The sequence below is a fragment of the Pteropus medius genome, unplaced genomic scaffold (genome assembly GCF_902729225.1).
Source record: "Pteropus medius unplaced genomic scaffold, Ma_sr-lr_union100, whole genome shotgun sequence".
NCBI classification, from domain to species: domain Eukaryota; kingdom Metazoa; phylum Chordata; class Mammalia; order Chiroptera; family Pteropodidae; genus Pteropus; species Pteropus medius.
In genome coordinates this window covers 1,145,173-1,164,983 of record NW_024345479.1, presented here as the reverse complement: position 1 = coordinate 1,164,983, position 19,811 = coordinate 1,145,173, and the positions used below count along the sequence as shown (strand labels likewise).

The 19,811-nt window shown below is 53.2% G+C and overlaps 2 protein-coding genes across 2 annotated transcripts; both read right to left on the bottom strand.

Annotated features, from left to right (window-relative positions):
* Nucleotides 1-2,151: 2,151 nt before the first annotated feature.
* Nucleotides 2,152-5,997, bottom strand: KRT36 (keratin 36). The gene is made up of 7 exons (XM_039873804.1): nucleotides 5,499-5,997; nucleotides 4,697-4,779; nucleotides 4,304-4,460; nucleotides 3,576-3,737; nucleotides 3,347-3,472; nucleotides 2,947-3,167; nucleotides 2,152-2,557 (listed from the first exon to the last, which is right to left on the bottom strand). The coding sequence occupies exons 1-7, from the start codon at nucleotides 5,955-5,957 to the stop codon at nucleotides 2,380-2,382; spliced, it is 1,386 nt and encodes a 461-aa protein (XP_039729738.1). The 5' UTR covers nucleotides 5,958-5,997; the 3' UTR covers nucleotides 2,152-2,379.
* Nucleotides 5,998-13,337: 7,340 nt separating this feature from the next.
* On the bottom strand, nucleotides 13,338-17,540 carry LOC120611129 (keratin, type I cytoskeletal 13-like). Its single transcript, XM_039873516.1, is given in 9 exon segments — nucleotides 13,338-13,696; nucleotides 13,981-14,003; nucleotides 14,655-14,875; nucleotides 14,965-15,090; nucleotides 15,179-15,340; nucleotides 15,527-15,683; nucleotides 15,869-15,951; nucleotides 16,977-17,305; nucleotides 17,308-17,540. Coding segments are annotated over 9 exon segments (1,335 nt in total). The 5' UTR covers nucleotides 17,447-17,540; the 3' UTR covers nucleotides 13,338-13,601.
* Between the last annotated feature and the right edge of the window lie 2,271 nt (nucleotides 17,541-19,811).

Below are 19,811 nucleotides of genomic sequence, written 5' to 3'. Positions count from 1 at the left end.
GTCTCCACATCTGGACTGTCAGTTCCTTGGGGACTGTGCCTATTCTTCACCGTTTGGTCCAGCTGCTTCTCCACCCCTGCTTCTCCCTAGATGAGCCCCTGCATTAGCACTGGGTTTTCCATGCATGGGGCATTCAGTACACATCTGTTGATTGAAGTCTGCCACTTGCTGTGTCAATGCCCAGTCCACAACAGTGTTGAATTCTGGCGTGCACGCCAGTTAGTGATTTAAACTAGAACTCAATTGAGGGTGTGTGTGCGGTTGAGAGTAGGAAGGATTTCTTAACCAATGCCGATGCTCCGAACAAGTTAATAAAAAGCGAGGCAAAGCTACGTAAATAAATCACCTACAGCACACGGGGCTGTTTGAGTGCATGAGGCTGTGAATGCACTCTGTAGACTGTAGAGTGAATATAGAAAGAGACTGCACTGCCTGGTTCAAGGAGTTGACAGTGTGGTTATTTGTCAGGTCACAACCCTGTGTGGTCCATCTGCCTGCTCCGACACAATAGCCAGATAGTTCAAGCTGTAGCCAGAACAGAAGGCTCAGTCCACTCCCTGACCCCTGACTGTTTCCATGTACCAGCAAACAGGGGTGATGCACTCTGCACGCTCAGCTGCCCACCTCTCATGGTCCTCAGCCTCAAGGCGTGAGCCAGGAATCACAGGCTGCAAGCCCCAGAGCAGGAGAGCAGAGCACAGAGAGCATCAGGGCATGGTGAAGGTGACACCATGTGGAAGGGCCCTCCCGCCTGCTTTTGCCCCAAAGCCAAGCAGGTTCTCTGAGACCACGGACTTCAGGTCCACTGTCCAGCTCCAAGGATGCTGCTGACCGATGGCGCAGGCCCCGCCTGTGTCCTGACGTATAATGAAGCGAAGAGCTTGGTCCCACCCAGGTTTCCCATTACCCCTCTCTCAGACTGGGGACTCTTCATTTAACACCAACACTTGTAGCTACTACTTCCTGAGTGCTATACACACATTGTCCCATTGAGCCTCCCGCCAGCCCCATTTCACAGATGAACCAGCCGAGACTAGAATGGTCACATGGCATGACTGAGTGCCCACCGCCAAGCACGGAGCCAAGCTTAGCTCCTGATGCTCCAAATCTGCCCACATGTGTCTTCCCCTCAGGCGTGAGATGTGTTTGCTACACCTCTGGTTGAGCACCAAATTCCTGGTGACATAGGCAGGGCCAGGTCTTTACTATGGCGGCATGGGGCTCCAGTAAGAGTACAGAGGCAGAAGAGACAAACATGGAGCGAGGTGAGAACCTGTGTGCTGGGAAGAGCACCAGAATTAGAATCCCAGTAGCTGGGCAATGGCCTTGTCTCTGATACTTACCACTGTGTGGCCTGGGGAAATTCACTGCCCTCTCTGGGCCTGTGTTCTCAACTGAAGAACGAGGCAGTAGACCAAGAAGGCGTGGGGGCGTCCGAATTCTCACAGGCCATGCTCCTTTGATCAGAGGAGTGGGAGGCCTGGCAGGGTTAGGTGCCAGATGGACACGGCTCAGCCAGTGGAATCCGGGGCACTGAACTCTGCCCCATCTCGAGGTCCCTCACCCTGCTCTACATCTGACCACCCCGCTACCACCAACTTCGCTGTCCCCGCCACCCTTCACTTAAGCTCTGTATCCAGAGTTGGGGACATGGATTCACCTCCCACCTTCATCTCCCTGCTCACCCCAACTGCTCTCCCTGAGGTGGTTAGTCCAGGCTGGCAGCCTGGAGTTTGCCGCTCCCTAGTTGGTCCTGGAACCCCTTCTCCTGAACTGTCCCCAGTGTCAGGTCATTGCCATGGGTGGTCAGAGCCAGGAGGGTACCGGTGAGTGAGCAGAGTAACGGGAGCTGGATGAGGGAGAAGCGGAAGGGAAGGGAGATATCATGACCAGATCCAGGCAGGGTGACCAAGGAGGACTGGCCTGGGAGCCTGTGCCTCCTCTGGGGTCACCCCAGGTGAGTATCCATGGTCAGCACCCATCCTGATTGGGTCAGTGTCTGTTCTTGCGGACCAGGGCCCCATTATTAAATATTTTAAATTACACTCTCACTTCCTACCACTCGGAGCCAGAGAAGACAGACCTGAAGTCAAAACCCACAACTTTACTGCAACCTCTGATCAAACGCTCGCATGAGAATAGAAAGAGTCAAGTTTGCTATGCCAAGAAAATACTTTATTGGGTAAATTTCCAGGGAAACCTAGTTTTGCATGCGCGAAAGCAGTTAAGTCCAGAAACACAATCTAAGAAGTATTTGGGTAGAAAAACCTGCTGAGCGGGAAGCCCCTCTAGGGATGGGGGGAACATTAAGAGCTGGGAGACACAGGGGTGTCCTCCTCCCTGTGGGCCAAGGCCTGTCCCGGTGGGCCGGGTGGCCGGTTACAGCGGGCAGGGCTGCATGTGCTCCCTGGAGCAAATGACTTTCCCATCTCTGATCTCCTCGGTGATGGTGCGGATCTGGGTGCCGACCTGGGAAGCTGAGGCACAGGGCATGCTCGAGACATAAGGAACTCTACTGGCAGGCTTGCATTCTGTGGCACAAGGGTGGGCAGGCAGCCTGAGGAAATGAAATTATATCAGGGTGTGTGTGGCATCGGGGCATCGGACTGGCATCCAGGTTAAACAGATTTAGGGGATCAGGTGTGTGATAACAACAAACGGCCTCAGACAGCGCCTCTGAAATCCTCAAGAGCTGCAGGGATGAAGACTAGAAACTCCCAGCCAAAAACAATGGTTAGAGAAGTGTTATGTGTAGGGCCGGCTTATCCACCTGTGAGTGAACAAAGCCTGAGGCTGGAAAGAATCTCTCTCAAGAGGCTTTGGATCAGTCCCCCTTCATCTGTGCAATAACCACTTTCAGGACTAATGCAGCCACTAGGGCACTGAGGGTGGGTCTAGGTGAGCCCTCTCCCCAAGCCTGGCTCCCCAGGGTCCACAGCCACTCACTTGCAGTCTTCTCCTTCCAGCAGGCGGCGGTAGGTGGCAATTTCCGACTCCAGCCGGGCCTTGACATCCAGGAGGACCTGGTACTCGTGGTTCTGCCGCTCTAGGTCCGAGCGGATCTCGGCCAGCTGGGACTCCACGTTGCTGATCAGGCACTGCATCTGGGCGAGCTGAGAGCTGTAGCGGGCCTCCGTCTCTGCCAGGGTGGATTCCAGAGAATTCCGCTGCAGTGGGAAAGAGAGAATTGCCAAAGGGAGGAAATCCCACCCAGACACCCACAGCCCTGGGGTTCCGAGTGGCACTGCGATCACGCCCCATGATCACACCTACGAGCTGAGGCTGGAGGATCAGGAGGCCAGCCTGCCGTGAGCAGTCGCCAGCCACTCAGGCAGGGCCCACTCACCATGCTATGCTGGGCCTGCAGCTCGATCTCCAGGGCGTTGACCGTGCGTCTCAGCTCGATGATCTCCGTCTGGCAGCACTGCAGCTGCTCCGAGCTGGACACCACCTGCTGGTTCAGCTCATCGGTCTGAGAAACATGAGGGCCCAGAGTGTGGTCAGACCAAGGGAAGCTACTGCCAAGGGTGACCACACCCCAGGAGCTGGTGGTCCTGGGCTGCCCCCAGCCCCACCTGGGTGTTGAACCAGGTCTCCACGTCTCTACGGTTATTCTCCACCAGGGCCTCATACTGGCATCTCATATCATCCAGGATCTTGTTGAGATCCACTGGGGGGGCGGCATCCACCTCCACATTCAGTCGGTCCCCGAGTTGGCAACGGAGTGCGTTGACTTCCTACAGAGGAGGCAAGATGGCATAAGGTGGTGAAAAGGATGCTGCATGGGGGTTGAGGGGTTCAACTGACAAGTTCACACCTCCTCCCTCAGTTGCCAGCTGTGTGACATTAAGCAGAATACTTAACCTCTCTAAGTCTCAGTCTCCTCGTGGTCTTATACCGACCTCCTCAGAGGATTTAGGAGAATAAAGCGAGATGACGCAAGCACCAGGCAAATAGAAGTGTCATGTACTACAGTCCAAATGGAGATGTGGTGTCATGGGCACAAGTGTCGGATCTGTGTGACCTTAGGCAAGAGACGGAACCTCTCTGTGTCTTAGTTTTCTCATCTGTAAAATGGAGCTTGTAATAGTATATCCCTACTGAGATTAAGGATGAAATGAAATAAAATGAAAACGAAATGCAGAATGTTTTATATAGTTCTTGGCACGCAGTAAGTCAACTCAACAAATGTCAGCTGAAGTTACCGTGAAAGTGGTTGTCACAGTTGTTATGCCCAAGGAGCAGTTGGTAGTGGCTCCCCACTGAACAGGGAAATTGGAAGGTCGCATGGCATCATCCTCACCTCCTCATGGTTCTTCTTGAGGCAGAGCAGCTCCTCCTTCAGAGACTCCACCTGGGCCTCCAGGTCAGCCTTGCACAGGGTCAGCTCGTCCAGGATCCTACGCAGGCCGTTGGTGTCGGCCTCCACCAGCTGCCGCAAGCCCAGCTCCATCTCATACCTGCACACAGGGAACCCCGACAAGTCTGCAGCTCCCGACCCTACTGTCTAGCTGCAGTGGCTGGTTCCGGATCAGCAGGAGGTGGTCCTTTCTCTTGACCCAGAAGGGATCCAGGGCCAATGCCGCATTTCCACTTACAGCTCCATCTGGCCTCGCTCGTACCTCACGAGCTCCCAAAGGCAGGAGACAGAGGCAAGAGAGCAGCACAGAAACCTCCCCCGATCGGTCCCACTCACTTGGTCCGGAAGTCGTCGGCAGCCAGCTTGGCGTTGTCGATTTGCAGGACCAGCCTGTTGTTCTCAGCCTTGGTCAGCAGGACCTGAGAAACAAGGGGAATCCCATGAACTGGGGAAGGCCCGGAGGGTGGAGGCACTGTGAGCAGGTAGCTCAGCTCACGGAGGCCAAGCCTCTAAGTGCCACCAGCACCTTTACCATTTCCAGCCCTCAGCCCTCAGCCCACGTGTGAAGGGAGCATCAGTTCTAAAACAGACATCACAAGAATGTTATCGGCCATCTTTCCTGATGTCCTTAGCCCCCCGAGTGTCACAGTACGATATACCAAGGTGAATAGAGAGAGCCGGGCCGACCTGGAGTCAGGCTGTGCAACCAACACTGAGCGGCTGTGTGATCTTGAGCAAGTTACTGAACCTCCCTAAAATTCAACTTCTACATTTGTTAAATGGGTCCAGTAATACCCATCTCTCCAAGATGAGGAATAAACGAGCCACGGAGAGGAATGTGTCAGGCACAGTGCCTGTGTCCAGTAGGGGCTTGGTGCGTATTGTTGCCCTTCCTATAACTGAGACAGCAAAGGAGGGGAGGAATGGCTGGCAACAGGTTATAAGTAGCAGAAATGTCTAGGTCCTCCCAGAAATCAAGACTCTAGAGAGAAAAGCTTGCCTTGACAGGAGAATTCCCTATGAGCTACAGTCCCATCTGTAGTGCCTTGGGAAGAGACAGACCCCTCCCAGAGGCTGCGCTGCCCAGCTAGAGAGAGGTCAGATATGCCCAGCGGGACAGGGGCCAGGTCCCCGTTACCTTCTGCTGGAGATCCTCGATGGTCTTGAAGTAGGACTGGTAGTCTGGACAGATGTACGGGATCTGAGACTCGTACCACTGCCGGATGCGGCTCTCCAGCTCCGCATTCTCTCGCTCCAGCTGGCGCACCTTCTCCAGGTAGTTGGCCAGGCGGTCGTTCAGGAACTGCATGGTCTCCTTCTCGCTTCCATTGAAGGTGCCCTCACAGGACCAGCCCCCGCTCCCAATGAAGCCAGAGGGGTAGCACCCAGCGGACAGGTAGGAGCCAGGCAAGCAGCTCCCGAGGCTGGAGAGGCCCATCCTGACTGAGGAGGCAGACCCTGCAGCACCAGCAAGACTGGGGACCCTGCAGGAGCCCACAGAGCGGACAGAAGACACCCGAGAGATGCCACCTGCTGTGCCACAGTGGCCCTTGATGGATCCAGAAGAGAAGACTGAGGAGCAGATCTGAGTGGCCATGATGATAGCAGAAGAAGTTTGCAGATGAGCAAGTAGCTGGGGTTCTGGGCTCTCAAGGCCTCTCTGGGGCATTTATATACCTTCTTCATAGGGTGTTGGCATGTTACTCTTGAGAAAGCCTATTCCTATTCTGGAAAGCTAATCTCATCAGAACGTGATTTTGGCTACCCATCCAGAATTCCCGGCCTTGTAAAAAAAGAATGGTTGAATTTGGTTTGCTAAGTCAGGACTCTCGGCTGTTGTGACTTCCTAGCAGAATATGAATTTTATTGCCTCTTCAAAGTCTTTGCCCAGATCCCATAATTCGGGAGTGGCCTCACGAATGACATTTGGTTCCTGCCCTGTCTGCGTGCCTTCCGCTGAGGAGCCCCGTCTGTCCATTTGTCACCTCCATCCACTACCCCACCCTGCCTAGCTGCTCACCTGTACCTGGGCCACTAGAATAGTGAAAAGGGAGAAAAGAAAACTAAAATTCATGAAGCACCTACTATGTGCCTGGCTATCGTTGTTTCATTTACACCCCGCAACAGTCCTGGGCGGTAGCCAATATTGTCTCCATTTTACCAGTGTGGAAATTGAGGTTCAAAATAGTTTGTAAAAAGCTTGCTCAAGTTGAACAGGCAGTGAGTAAAAAGCTTGGATCTGAAACCAGGGCTCTCAGACCCAAAATTCCGTGCCCTTGTCCCGCTGCTTCCCCCACACAACCAAGGGCAAGTGCGGGCATCCAGAATTCAGGGACAAGAGACCTAAATTTAAATCCTGGCTCTGCAGATGATCTGCCTTATGATGCTGAGCACGTTGCTCCCCTCTGGCATCCTCAGTGTCCTCATCAGGACAGTAGAGATCACCAGCCTGCCCTGCCTGCTTCGCACAGATACAAGGAGGGCGGAAAGTCAGAAGTGGAAGTGTTTCGAAAAACATCAGTGCTGTAGAGATGTTGGTGAGGCTAAAAGGACAGTCTTTGATGGTGGTTTACGACTGTGGCTGGCAAAGGAGGAGACCTCGAATACAGCTACTTTGGAGGGCAGTTCCCTTTGAGGCCCCCTGGTCTCTGAATCTAGGAGGGTAGAATCAGAACCCTGGCTCGGCCTGCTCTGATGCCCCTGGCCCCTGAACAGAGTACAGAGATGGTCATTGCAGACTCTTTGGACAGGAAAATAAGAAGAAGAAACAAAGCACTGCCAGATAGTTAAGCTAGCCAGGAAGAGAACCTGAGAATTAAGGAGCAAAGGTAAGTGCGGTCTTCCGCCTCGCCACGCGGGCTTTCCCGGGCGTGGGCAGCCTGCTCACTCTTCTCCCACTCAGACTTGGTTTGCAAGGCTGGCGTTTATGGAAGCATTTATGTGCTTCTGGAGCTGTAATTTACCAACCTCTTAAAACACTTTATAAGCTTCTCTCTGAAATTACTCAGGAGGATTGGCTGCGGTGCACAACACCTCACCCAGGGCAGTGGACACCTTGACAGGATGCCTGAGAGCAGCCTGGTGGGCTCCCCAGGGACACGCACCGCACAGCCCCTCCTGGGAGTGAGTGGAAGCAGCGGACCTCCAGGGCCCCAGCTGCCTCGGCAACCATTCCTGACGGCTGCCCATCTTCCCTGCTCTCCTAGCAGGGCCTAGAATAGGGCCGCCTCAAGGTTTCTCAGACTCAGTACTGTTCATATGGCAGACTATATAATTCTTTATGGTGAGAGTTTCCTGTGCATTATACAATGTTAGCTGCATCCCTGGAGTCTATCACCAGGTGCCGGTAACGATCCCCTCCCTGAGCTGTGACAACCAAAAATGTCACAAGACGTTGCCAAATGTCCACTGGGGGGCAAAACCATCCTCAGCTGAGACCCACTGGACTATCAGGGCAAGGACCGGGGCTCTGATCAGACCTCCTATAAGCACCTCCTTTGTTTTCTAGGACAACTAGTGCAGAGTCTGGCAGTCACTGTGGTGCCCATGCAGGCAAGTCCTTACTATATCCATGCCTCAGTTTACCTCATTTGTGACAAATCATGTTTGTCCTGTGGGCATTAGCGGCCCAGAGTCCAAGCAGGTGTCTCCAGGGCTGAGGCGGGCATGCACCTCTGTGGGAGCAGGTGACCAGCTGGCCAGAGAAGGTCTTCAGTAGCCCTCAGTCCCCTGCCTTGCTCCATGCGGTAGACTGCAAGGCCACCTCCCAGACAGAAGTGCGGAGGGGCCTCGTGGGAGGGATTCCTCTGCTCTCTTCTACCCAGAAGCCTGGACCATCATGGAATGAAGTCCGCCCAAGAGGAAGAGATGCTGCTCTGCCTGTATCAGAGAAGAGAAACCGGGACCCACAGAGCTGCTCACCTCCCAGGGCAGCTCCAGGTGATGGTCTGCCTCGCCCCCTGTGGTGACTCGACTCTGGAGAAAAATCCATCTAACTGGTGTCAGGTTAATCAGGGCTGCCTGCCACACAAGAGCAATGGCCTGGGCTTCCTCCTGGCCTTGCTTCACAGCAGAGGCAACGGTAACCCACTTCCCAAGGCTGTTCCCCGGAAGGGCCCATTCAGAGGTGCAGTGTCGCCAGGATGTTGAATGGGAATCCCAGCGTGTCCAGGTTGAAATAACATCTCTAGTCAACTAAGCCAAGGACTTGGCTTTGCAGAAGGAGCTCCGAGGGTGTCAGGCTGGACAGCAGGGGCCCTGGGCCTGGACTCAGCTAGACCTCAGTTCGAGTTCCTCAATCCCTCTGAGCCTCAGTTTTCCCAAGAGGTGAATGGAAATCGTAACATCACATTGACAGGACTATGTGAACAGTGCTTGATAAACAAGAACTCATTTCGCAGAATTTTGAGATCAAAATCGAACCCATGTATTTTGAAATCTAGTCAAACATTGTTTCCGGCACACAAAGCATTTAGCCTGGTTTTATGGGATACTGATTCCTCTGAATACTGGGTCAGGATACTGATTCCTGACCCAGATGTGCAAGGAAATACAGTTGTTCAAAGAAGTGGTAACTGGGACTGTATCCAGAGCTGCAGAGACCCCATCAGCTAAGACTCTCTGTCTAGCCTTTGACCTTTACTCTAGAAGCTTCCAAAAGCCCCCCATCCCCACTGCAGATGCAAGTGCTGGTTTTAGGGCTACAGACCTAACAGGATGCTCTCTGCCCACCTGGCTCCAACTTCAGGGACAAGGAGGAGGGGAGATGCTGCTACAGGAATAGAAAACACTCTGGCTTTTCCCAAGCTCATCGTGAAAGGGCATTAAGTTCAAAGTCAACCACTGAGATTGTGGCTCCTTCTTTGGTAAAAAGAAGTCTCTACCCTCAAGTGAGTTTCCCTCTGGAAGCCACGGTTCTTCATGAGCAAAGGACCCAAGAAGTCAAGCCTAAGTGTCCTTCTGCCCAGCTCTGAGTAGTCCTTTTGATGCAGAAGGCACCAGGAACAGCCTGTCACAGCGTGCCCAAGAAGGAAACGGGGTCTCCAGGCTGGGTCCCTGTTTCCCCGCTTCTCTGGACTGTGGTCAGAGTGTCTCAGCCACCACCATACTACAGTGTCCCAAAGGCATTGGAGGAAACAGACAGTGGACCATGGGACAGCCAGGTCACCTACGACGACACCCGGGCACCAAAGGAATAAGATCATTCAAGAAGTCCATGGCTGCCTCTCTTAGAATCCTGCTGGCTTACACTTCATCTTCCTGGTTGTCCCTTCTACCCGTTCCACCTTTGACGTCCATACACACAGGTCTCGCAGAATTTCCCACCATAACAGGCATCTAAGAAATGCTGATCCCACGTCTTAACCTCTTTAGACCCAAACCAGAACCCACTCAGAAATGGGGAGACTCACACTGATCTCACTCACCCCCACACAACTGCTTTTTCCTTGTAACAAAGAATTCGTTCAAGTGACAAAGCACATGGGATTCCTGGCCACTCCTGGAAAAACAAGGTTACTATATATTTTGTGTCACCTGCATCAAAAGCTTGTGCCCAAACTGCTGCCAGCTGATGTGAGGTTCTAGCTCACACATGTAGTAGCAGGTACACAAATTATGGGAAGGGGGTGGAAATCTCAATTAAGACATTTCCAACCACCAATTTAATTTGTCCAGAGAACCAGAAAAAGGTCTCACTTATTCAGTTTTGATGGCAGAACACTCAGGGCTGTTCTCGGACCTGCTAAAGCTAGGGTTGCCAGATCTAGCAAATAAAAAGATAGGTAATGTTTGGACATACTTATACTACAAACTTATTTGTTGTCTATTTGCAATTCCGATCCAACTGAGCGTCCTGCATTTTATCTGACAATCCTGGGTGAGGAAGTATCACTGGCTAAGAGCCTTGGTCAAACAAGACACAGCTGTTCCTTCCCTCTTCCCGCTGTGGCCTGACAACATGACTGGCTGGTCACAGGGACAGGTATATCCAAGCTTCCTTGGAAAGTGGTATCTTTCTGTCTTTTATGCCCTGTTCTCAGTGGCTGCCATTTTTGCCGTCACAGGCCCAGTAAACAGAACTTGGAAGTACAGTGCTGAGCTGTCTTTTCTGACATCCTGGCCACCTCACTGACATTCCACTCTGATGGCAAGCTGCCTTGAACAGGGTGACTCAGACCTTCCTAGGCAAGATATGGCAAGTCCCTCTCTGCTCTATTTCTTAATCCCCCGGCCTGTGCCCCAAACTTCTACCTACCCCTTGCTGTCGCCAGGCCTTACCTGGACGTGAACCGGATGACCAAGGTCTTCTCCGTCCCCTGGCTGCCCCTCTACAGGTCCCAGAGTCACTGCTCAGGGGCCTCAGGATGACTGACGAGTTGGCCATGGCCCTGAGCCGTAGATCCTCCCAAGACTCTGGGTGTCTGCAAGACTCCCAGGCACCCAGCTTCCCAACGTGCTGCTCCGTGCATGAGCCTGAATCCCCACTGGGCCCCAACCTTACCCTGATCAGTCCTCAAAATTCCCCCTTTTACCAGGCCCAGAATTGCCCTGGAACTCTCAACTTCCCCAAAATACAAAGGTATTTTTTCTTTTCCCAGGGTATGGCTTTAGCTATTGCCCAGAGCTTCAGGATTCAGCTGCAAACTGCTCTTGCCATGTGGGGGGCCCAGAGAGCCACCCTGACCCCAATCTGAAGCCGTACCTCTCTGGTTTTCTCATGCCAAGCTCTGCCTTCTTGCCTACGGGCCGGCTCTTCCCGCACAGGTGTGCTGGCTGATAGCTCCCATCTGGAAGAGTCCAGGGCCTCCTGCTCGATCCACTCAGTCCCTAACTCCCCCCCACCCAGCTTTTATGGAGAATCCCAGAGCTGTCTCTGCTCTCCCTGCTGTGCTTAGAGAACCTGTGATTTGTGGGAGACACACAGCCAGGCCCACTGGGACCTCAGAAATCTCCTGCGTCCCCTTGATTGAGGTACCACTTAACTGAACCACAAAGCGAATTTCCTCGTTTGATTGGGTTCCATCGTCTGCATTTACAGGGGCTGATGTGCAGTGAATCTCACTATCTTCCTACTAACAGCAGCGTGTCTGCAAACCAGACTGTGGCCTCCAGGTTGTAATTAACTGTGCTTTATACTGTGGATTCTACTTTCAACCTGGTCTGAGATCCTTGGATGAAAGGAGCCACAGAGTTATTATGACCGTCTATAAAAATGGGCCAGAAAAGTGAACACCAGCTCTTGGCCAACTCCCCCAAATCTCCACCCCAAGAGCAGCACCTGCTCACCCACCTGATTCCTCCCAAACTCTGCAGCTTCCAGGGGGGTTGCTGAAAGAGAAGCAACCTACATACCCTGCTCCACTCCAGCCACCAAAAGCCCCAGGAACACCATCCAACTGGGAGCAAGTCCCCAGCGGCCCCCGAGATGCACTGAGTCAGGCAGAGAGAGACAAAGACCCCACAGGTGACGAGGGAAAACTGCTGCAGTGCAACACAGCCCATCCGCCTCAGCCCTCCTGTGATATTTCTTCCTCCTCTTCCCCAGGCCTCCCTTGGTGGGGGACAGCAAGATTCCCCTTGCTAGGAAGGCCCAAACACCCTCATCTCATATTCTGGGTCTTCTGTGGACCCTCCAGGTTGCTGTCCCAAACAGAGGGACAACAGGTACACCAGGGGTCTCAGGGCTGCAGCTCCGTCCTCAGCCATGCCCTGCTGGCCCCAGTGCCCAGCTGCCCAACAAGACACTGGAGATTGGACAGAGCCTTATGTAGGGACCAAGCCAGGGTAAAACCAGGTCTAGAGCCCTGTCCCTTCAATCTGTGTCCCAACGGGTGGCCTTAGAAGCACTGACTGCTCTCTGGAGTGAGCCTGCCCCCTGCAGGACCCAAGCAGGATACACAACCCCATGGGGATGGCAGGAGTACACTGTCCCATCTATCCAGGCGGAGCCTTGGGGAGAGGGAGGCATCTTTTGCTAAGGGCAAGGAGGAGGGTGACTGAAGCAGCCAGGAGTCACACAGGCAGCACAGCAATTGGCCACATTTGTGCAGCACCTGCTGTGTGAAGTCGCATCCCTCTGGGGCTCTGAGACATTGGGATGCCACGGGAACGTTCAGTGGTTGATGTCTTGGTCCCCTAAATGTCAGGGTTGAGAAGAGAGCCTCGTCTTTTTTTCCCTAGAATCCCAGAGCTGAACACTTGACTCTGACAAAGGGCCAGCCGCCCCTTGGAAAACACGCTGGGATGAGGACCCCAGCTCTCACACTGGGCAGGTCACTTAACCAGTCTGAGCTTCAGCCTTCAGATGTGTAAAATGGCATAAGTGTGCTAACTCATGGGCTTGTTGTAAAGACGAATGAAATAAAGAGTGGAAGGCACTCTGTACACAGTTAGTGCTAGATCCATTATTACTTTCGTCTCTATTTTGTATTCCTTGAGTTAACATGCAAAGTTAATGTGCTCATTCGCAAACAGTCATTGACACAGAGGTTAGTCAGACACCAGCGGGGTGGGCTGCTTCCTCATAGCTGCAGCCCCAGGAAGCAGGGGTGTGAGCTTGCTGTGGGCGTGGGCAGCTGGCCACCCCTGGGAGGGGCAATATCGGCCCAGCAGACCTGATGAAGCTGCCCCACTCCATACCATTCCCCCATGTCTCCCCACAACCTGACTCAACTAGAACCGGTTGCTGCCTTATTACCACCGGACACCCTACAGAGTGTTGAACTGGCTCACGTATCTCTGCACGGCTCCGGTTTACTCCAGCTACCCAAGTTTGCTGGGCGCCACCATCCAGGAGCCACCTGTGCCCCCTGTGTTTGTTACTGCTGCACCTGGGTGCCGGTGGTTGGCCCAGGTGCCTGTATTCTTCCCCACTGGAAGCTCCCTGGACTGGACTTGTCAGGGAAACCCACTCACCCACAGCCCCAAATTGGGGTCTTGGCAGGGACCATCCTCAGAAACCAGGCCAGAATCGAAATTACGTTTGCAAAAAGGCAGGAAACTTTATTGAATTATCTTTTCTTTTTAGTAGAGAAGCTAAGAAATCAGAACAGCTGGATCAGGAAAAAAAAAAAAAGGAAGTTGACCCAGAGAGAGAAGAGCAAGGAGTGACCGTGCCCAGGAGAGTAGGGGCCAGGCGCCTGGGGGCAGAGTGACTGAGTGTCCCCTAGTCCCTCCCTCTCTCCTGCAGGAACCTTCAGCTCATTCCTCCTCTGGGTGCTGAAGAGGATGCTAGGCAGCTTTAAGGCCTACGGGTTTCTGAAGGCCTACGGGTTTCCGAAGCACGGTTGCTGGAACTGACGCCAGTAGTAGTGGTGCTGCTGGTGCTGGTGGTTCCTGGGAAAGAGGAGGCAAGAGACGCTCAGACTGGAGGAAGCTCACCTCAGGCCAAATCAGGACCCCCAGGAGGACCCCAAACTCCTTCCCTGGTCAGGTGACTCTATGATTGTCCCCAAAGCTGGCTCCCTCCAAGACAGCCCAGAGGCTCTTGAGGAAAATAGATGAGCAAATGACCACTTCCACCGCAGCCTCATCCACCCTCCACAGGGGAGCCTAGCACCACCTCCCTCCCCACCCCTCAGGAGAGTGAACAGGAGCCTCTCCCCCCAATATTTCCTTACCTCTTGAGGTGAAGCCAACAATCCTGGGAGAGAGGAGAGAGGCAGCCATGAGCAGAAAGCAGCTGAGGACAGCTGCTTACCTGTTCTCAGATGGAACAACCCAGACCATCGTTTGGAGCCCCTGAGTTGGGTTTGTTTTTTTGTTTGTTTGGTTTTTTTACCTAGCTGTGCCCCCAGCCTAGGGGACAGCAGCAGCAGATGGCTGCCAGGCCTGTCTGTCTGAGGCCTCAGGAGGAGATATCATTGGCCCCAAGATGCAAGGCATTTGCCAAAAGTTTTGTTTTTCCTCTGGTTCACTCAGCCCCCCACCCAGACTCCTCCCCTGCAAACAGTCTGAAGTCAGCTAAATCACCATCTTAATAGCCTTGTTGGGCTGACCTGAAGCCAAGCTAATATTTTTCCAATAGAAGATATTCCTATTTCTGACGGTCTAATTCAGAGGCTCGAATTAGAATGTTGAAAGGTATTGACCCTGAAACCTGCTGAGGAGATGCTCCACAGACTGATTCAAGAAGACAGGAGAGCTCTGGTCCTGGGTCTTCCTTCGTCCAGGCTGTTAAAGCTCCGATAAGTCCCTTCTTGTCTAAGAGACAAGGCCCGATCCCTAAGACCCTGTCCGCTCTGATAACCGAGGGTCCTGCGGTCACTCAAGAGAGAGACTAGCGAGGACCTACTTGGCGTCCTGGCCCTCGAGCAGGCTGCGGTAGGTGGCGATCTCCTGCTCCAGCCGCGTCTTGATGTCCATGAGCTGCTGGTACTCCAGGTTCTGCCGCTCAGTGTCAGCCCGCACATCGCTCAGCTGGGCTTCGATACAGCTGATCAGAGCCTGGATCTGTGCCAGCTGTGTGGCATAGCGGCACTCCGTGTCTGCCACCGTGCTCTCCAGCCCGGCTTTCTGGTGGGGCAACAGAGAAGTTATGAGGAGAGCCAGGCCCAGGGGAGGCCTAGAGATGGTGGCTGCTGGGCAGGGGAGAGCAGAGGTACCATGCTGAGCTGAGACTGCAGCTCGATCTCCAGGCCTTGGAGCGTACGCCTGAGCTCCGTGATCTCCGTCTTGCTGGTCTGAATCATAGCAGTGTTGGAAGACACCTCCTTGTTCAGCTCTGCACTCTGAAAATCAAGCAGGAAGAAGGTGATGGAGGGGACCGGCTGGGAGGCCCTGGAACCCCCTGGCTCCATGGGGGAAGAGGGCTGGCACCTTGTTATGGAACCATTCCTCGGCATCGCGGCGGTTCCTCTCCGCCATGGCCTCGTACTGCTCTCTCATCTCTGCCAGCACGCGGGTCAGGTCGATGCCAGGGGTAGCATCCATCTCCACGTTGACCTGGCCTATCACCTGGTTGCTGAACTCTTTCATCTCCTGTGGGGATGGGAGAAGAAGAGGTGTGAAGCTCCTCACCTTCCCTCTCCTTGGCTCTGGATGCTCTGGGAGTGTTCTGGAAGGCCTTTCCAGGTCCCGCATGGAGGGCTGAGTCTGGCTGCAACAGACGGCTCGCCTTTCTCACTGGAGGTGATGCAGCCACGGCAAGCCTGCGCTCCCTCTCACCTCCTCGTGGTTCTTCTTCAGGTAGGCCAGCTCCTCATTCAGGCTCTCGATTTGCATCTCCAGGTCCGTCTTGGACAGGGTCAGCTCGTCCAGCACCCTGCGCAGGCCGTTGATGTCGGCCTCCACACTCTGGCGCAGGGCCAGCTCGTTCTCATACCTAAAGGATTTTTTTTTTATTATTGAAAAAGCCACACAGGAGTGACATTAGACACTCGCCCTGCACTGGACTCTGCTACTCCTCCAAGACCTTCACTCCTGAGAAGCCTCAATTTCATTGTTCAGATGAGCATTTGTCTAAAACAAGAGACTGCCGGGAAAAGTGAATGAGAGAAATAAACTCACTTGAGCCTGAAGTCATCGGCAGCCAGCCTGGCATTGTCGATCTCCAGAATGACCCGGTTGTTGTCGATGGTGGCCGCCAGGATCTGCAAAATACAGAATGTAACCGCTGGAGGTTCCGTGAGCTTGGAGAGGAGGGCTGAGAAAACATGGGTGCGACCGGTTGTCATCAGATTTTTCCATATGAGCTGTGCCTCGGTTCCTTTTCTGCTAAGTGAGGGGCGGGCCAGATCCCTTTGGATTGTTCTGTTGCTGTAGCTATCTATGTCTGGTCGTGATGGGGAAGATCAGGATGTGCATTTCAAGGGACCAAGCTCACCAAAATCATCTTTGGTCGGTCACGTCTCCACAGCCTCAGACTGGCAACCCATCTGGGCCACTGTGTCGAGAAACCTCTTAGGAGGAAGTCGATCTGGCTGCATGAACTTCATAATACTTGCAATGGAGCTGGCCTCCCAAATGAGTGGAAGAAAAATCTAACGAATATACCTATTCGTTTGAATTCCTTGTCTACACTTTTATATTCCAAAACATTTAAATCCACCCCTCAAATCTTAGACTCAGCCCAGGAAGGTGGATTTCTATTCCATCAAGCTGGCATCACAGTGTGATGGACAGGCCATGGAGGGAATCTCAGCTTAACACTGCCTGAGCCTCTGCCTCCATCCACCTCACATGGTCGCAGCCAACTGACAATAAGAGTTTCAATGGTCCCCAGACCAGTGAATGAACTTGTATCCCTTTGTCTGTTGATTTTAGTCATTCTTAGTGGCTTTTAAAACTGTCACGGCTTCCAATAACTCAGTGGGTTAGGACCATAAAGATTGAGTCACACTAATACCATAACTGTTTGGAAAACAGTGAAAATGTCGACATGAGTAATAACAACAATGAAAACAAGGAATGGGAGAAGGTGCATTTGGAGGGTTATAGCATGAGAAAGCCCATCAGGAGTAGAGATGCTTGGTAGTAAAAGACTAGAATTTTCCCCCACAGGAAGAGTGAGAATCTCGTCCCCACTGCAGCTTCCAGTGCCCTGGAGTACTGCGTTTCCTGTCTTTCGAGGCTCCGCCCTGCACAGAGACGCTCTCCTCGGCATCCATGGTCTCACCTTGTCCCGGAGCTCCTCTATGATCTTGTAGTAGTGGCTGTAGTCACGCTCCGGGCTGACTGGGCTCTGCTTCTGGTGCCAGTCGCGGATCTTCACCTCCAGGTCAGTGTTGGCCTCCTCCAAGGCACGCACTTTGTCCAGGTAGGAGGCCAGGCGGTCGTTGAGGTTCTGCATGGTGATCTTCTCATTGCCAGAGAGGAGGCCGCCATCGCCACCACCAAAGTCACCAAAGCCACCTCCAAAGCCACCTCCAAAGCCACCTCCAAAGCCACCTCCAAAGCCACCACCCCAAAACCACTACAGCCCTCCACCAAAGCCGCAGCTCACGCACCCCCATAGCCCCCCAGCTGATCCCCAGAGACAAACCGGGTTGAACAGGTAGAGATATTGCGGCCTCCTCCCAGCTGGCAGGAACCACCCCCGAAACCACCTCCATAGCTGGCGGAGGAGCTCTGCAGACGACAGCTCATGGTGAGAGCAAGATGGAGAGCAGGTGTGAACGGCTTGACTTGGCCTGGGCTGAGGACTGTGGTTCTTCCCCCTGTGGATGCCTTTTATACACTCTCCACAGGGGTTGGACAATCGCCCCATCTTCTCTCCTCCCTTCCCCACCCTCTGACTGGTGCCAGCTACACATCTGTTTCCCACAAGCTCAGTTACCTCTGCTCACCAGGGTGGGTTGTGCCTTTGCGGGGGGTGGCTTTTTTTTTTTAATCCTTAACAAAAGGGATGATTCAGAGGGAACGGTGTTCTTCTTGAGACTATCTTTTGACAACTGGATTCTGTTTCACCTCCCCACTTAGGGAGCTCACTCCCATAGGCTCTCAGCCCCACCCAATGTTAGAATGGGGACCGAGCTGCAAAGGCTTCTCAGAGAGAGGTGGCTGCAAAATGGCCTGGTGCTTTGCCAGATCACCGCGGCCCTCAGCCTCCCTTCCTTCTATTTCTAAAACTTCTGACTCAAGTGTTCTGCATCCTTCTTAGCAGTTCATCTACTCAAGTGCTTCCAGTGACTCTGACGACAAACTTTGCTTGGTCCTATAGAATCAACTATTTTGAAAGTGTTTAGGCTGAGAAAAAGATGGCTGCAAGACCATCAGATAAAGTCACAAATGGCAAGGAACCTTAGGGACCATCCAACACGACTAGGGAAATTGAGGCACAGAAAGAGGAAGCGACCCTGCACATTATAAAAGCTATTGCTCTCAGATCCCTCGCCACAATGGGTACTGGGCTAAAAACTTTGTTCTCACTGTCTCATTTCATCTTTGCAGCAGCCCAGTGAAGAGGGTCCTATGATTATCCCTATTTACACATGAGGAGACTGAACCCTAAGGGCAGAGTCAGGACTGAAACCCAAGTCTGGTTCTGTCTGACAATGAAGACTCATTTTTAGGTATGTTCTTTATATAATAAGATGTACAAATCACGCATCCAGTTTAACGCATTTTTACCCGTGTATAAAGTTTTCAGCATGTGTTCGCCTGTACACCCACCACCCAGAACATTCCCAACACTCCATAAAGTTCCTTGTGCCTTTTCCCAGTCAATTACCTACACCCCACACCCCAACAATATTCCAACTACTGTCACCATAGATCAATTCAGAGGTCCTCGGCTCAGGGTTGTTTTATTTCCCAGGGGACATTTGACAATGTCTAGAAATATTTTGGTTGTCACAACAGGGGGATCCTCCTGGAATCTGGAGGGTAGAGGCTAGGGATGTTGCTAAACATCCTCCCATGCACAGGGACGCCCCTACAACAAAAAATTCTCTGGCCCAAAAGGTCAATAATGTTGATGTTGAGAAGCCCTGGGTCGGCCTGACCCGTGTGTTTAATCACTCCATTATATCGGCTGCCTTGGAGGCACGGCCAAGCCCAGAAAGAAGGTCTTGCAATACCTAAGCAGGGCCTTTTCTAGCTCCCCGACCACAAGACATCTGCCTCAGCTTGTGCGTGTTTAACCAAGAGGTCACATGGGAGAATGTGACACAGAGCCTGGGGCCAGGGTCTCTGCCAAGAAGCCTGGGACAGACACAGCTGAAACTGAGCCACCGGTGTTTAGTAACCACTCAGGCTGGAAGAAAAGGGCCTTGGGGTGGCCTCTCCAAACCCAGAAGAGAAGGAGAAGTTTTCAGGGCTGAGATTGGAGGACCCTGGACTCGGGCTCCCAGCCCAACTCACCAAGGGGGCCGAGGTTGCTGTGAATGACCTCTAGGGAGAAGCCTTCTGGCTCACAGCAGTCAGAAGGTCTGTTGGGACCAGGTCAGGGGCTGGGGTGGCACAGACTTTAGGTTATCCTGGAAACCCCTTGGCTGATTCAGCAAGCAAGACCAGGAGAGAAGGCTCTGAGTCAGAGCTTTCTTGTCCATGGTTTTCTGCAGGTAGGAAAGCGCCAGGGAGCGAGCCAGGGTGTGTTGGGGGTGCTTAAAGACCTCTGTGAGCCCAGGGCCTTGGGCTGACCCCTGACCTGGCCCGGCCCTTCTGCTCCAAAATGATGGCTCAGCTCTCTCTGAAAAGACGTGATTCAGTCCAAAGCAGGCCCTCTCCCTCTCTCAGCAGAGGATCAAAACTGACAAGAAGGTGATTAATGGAACCTGCCAGGCCTAGATTGATGATCTTCCTGGGGCTGTTGAGCAGGTTCTGCCAACGCCTCTCAGAGGAACAATACGAAAGATCCTGCACAGCCCCAGCAGTACAAACACTGGTGGCCATGACATGCCTCCCCTCACAGGGTCAGGGCTTGGCCCCTCTCCACCCCAGCAGGGACTTGTGGTGCCTTAAGACAGGAATGCCTTCCTCTGACCCATGGGCCCACAGGGCAGGCAGACAC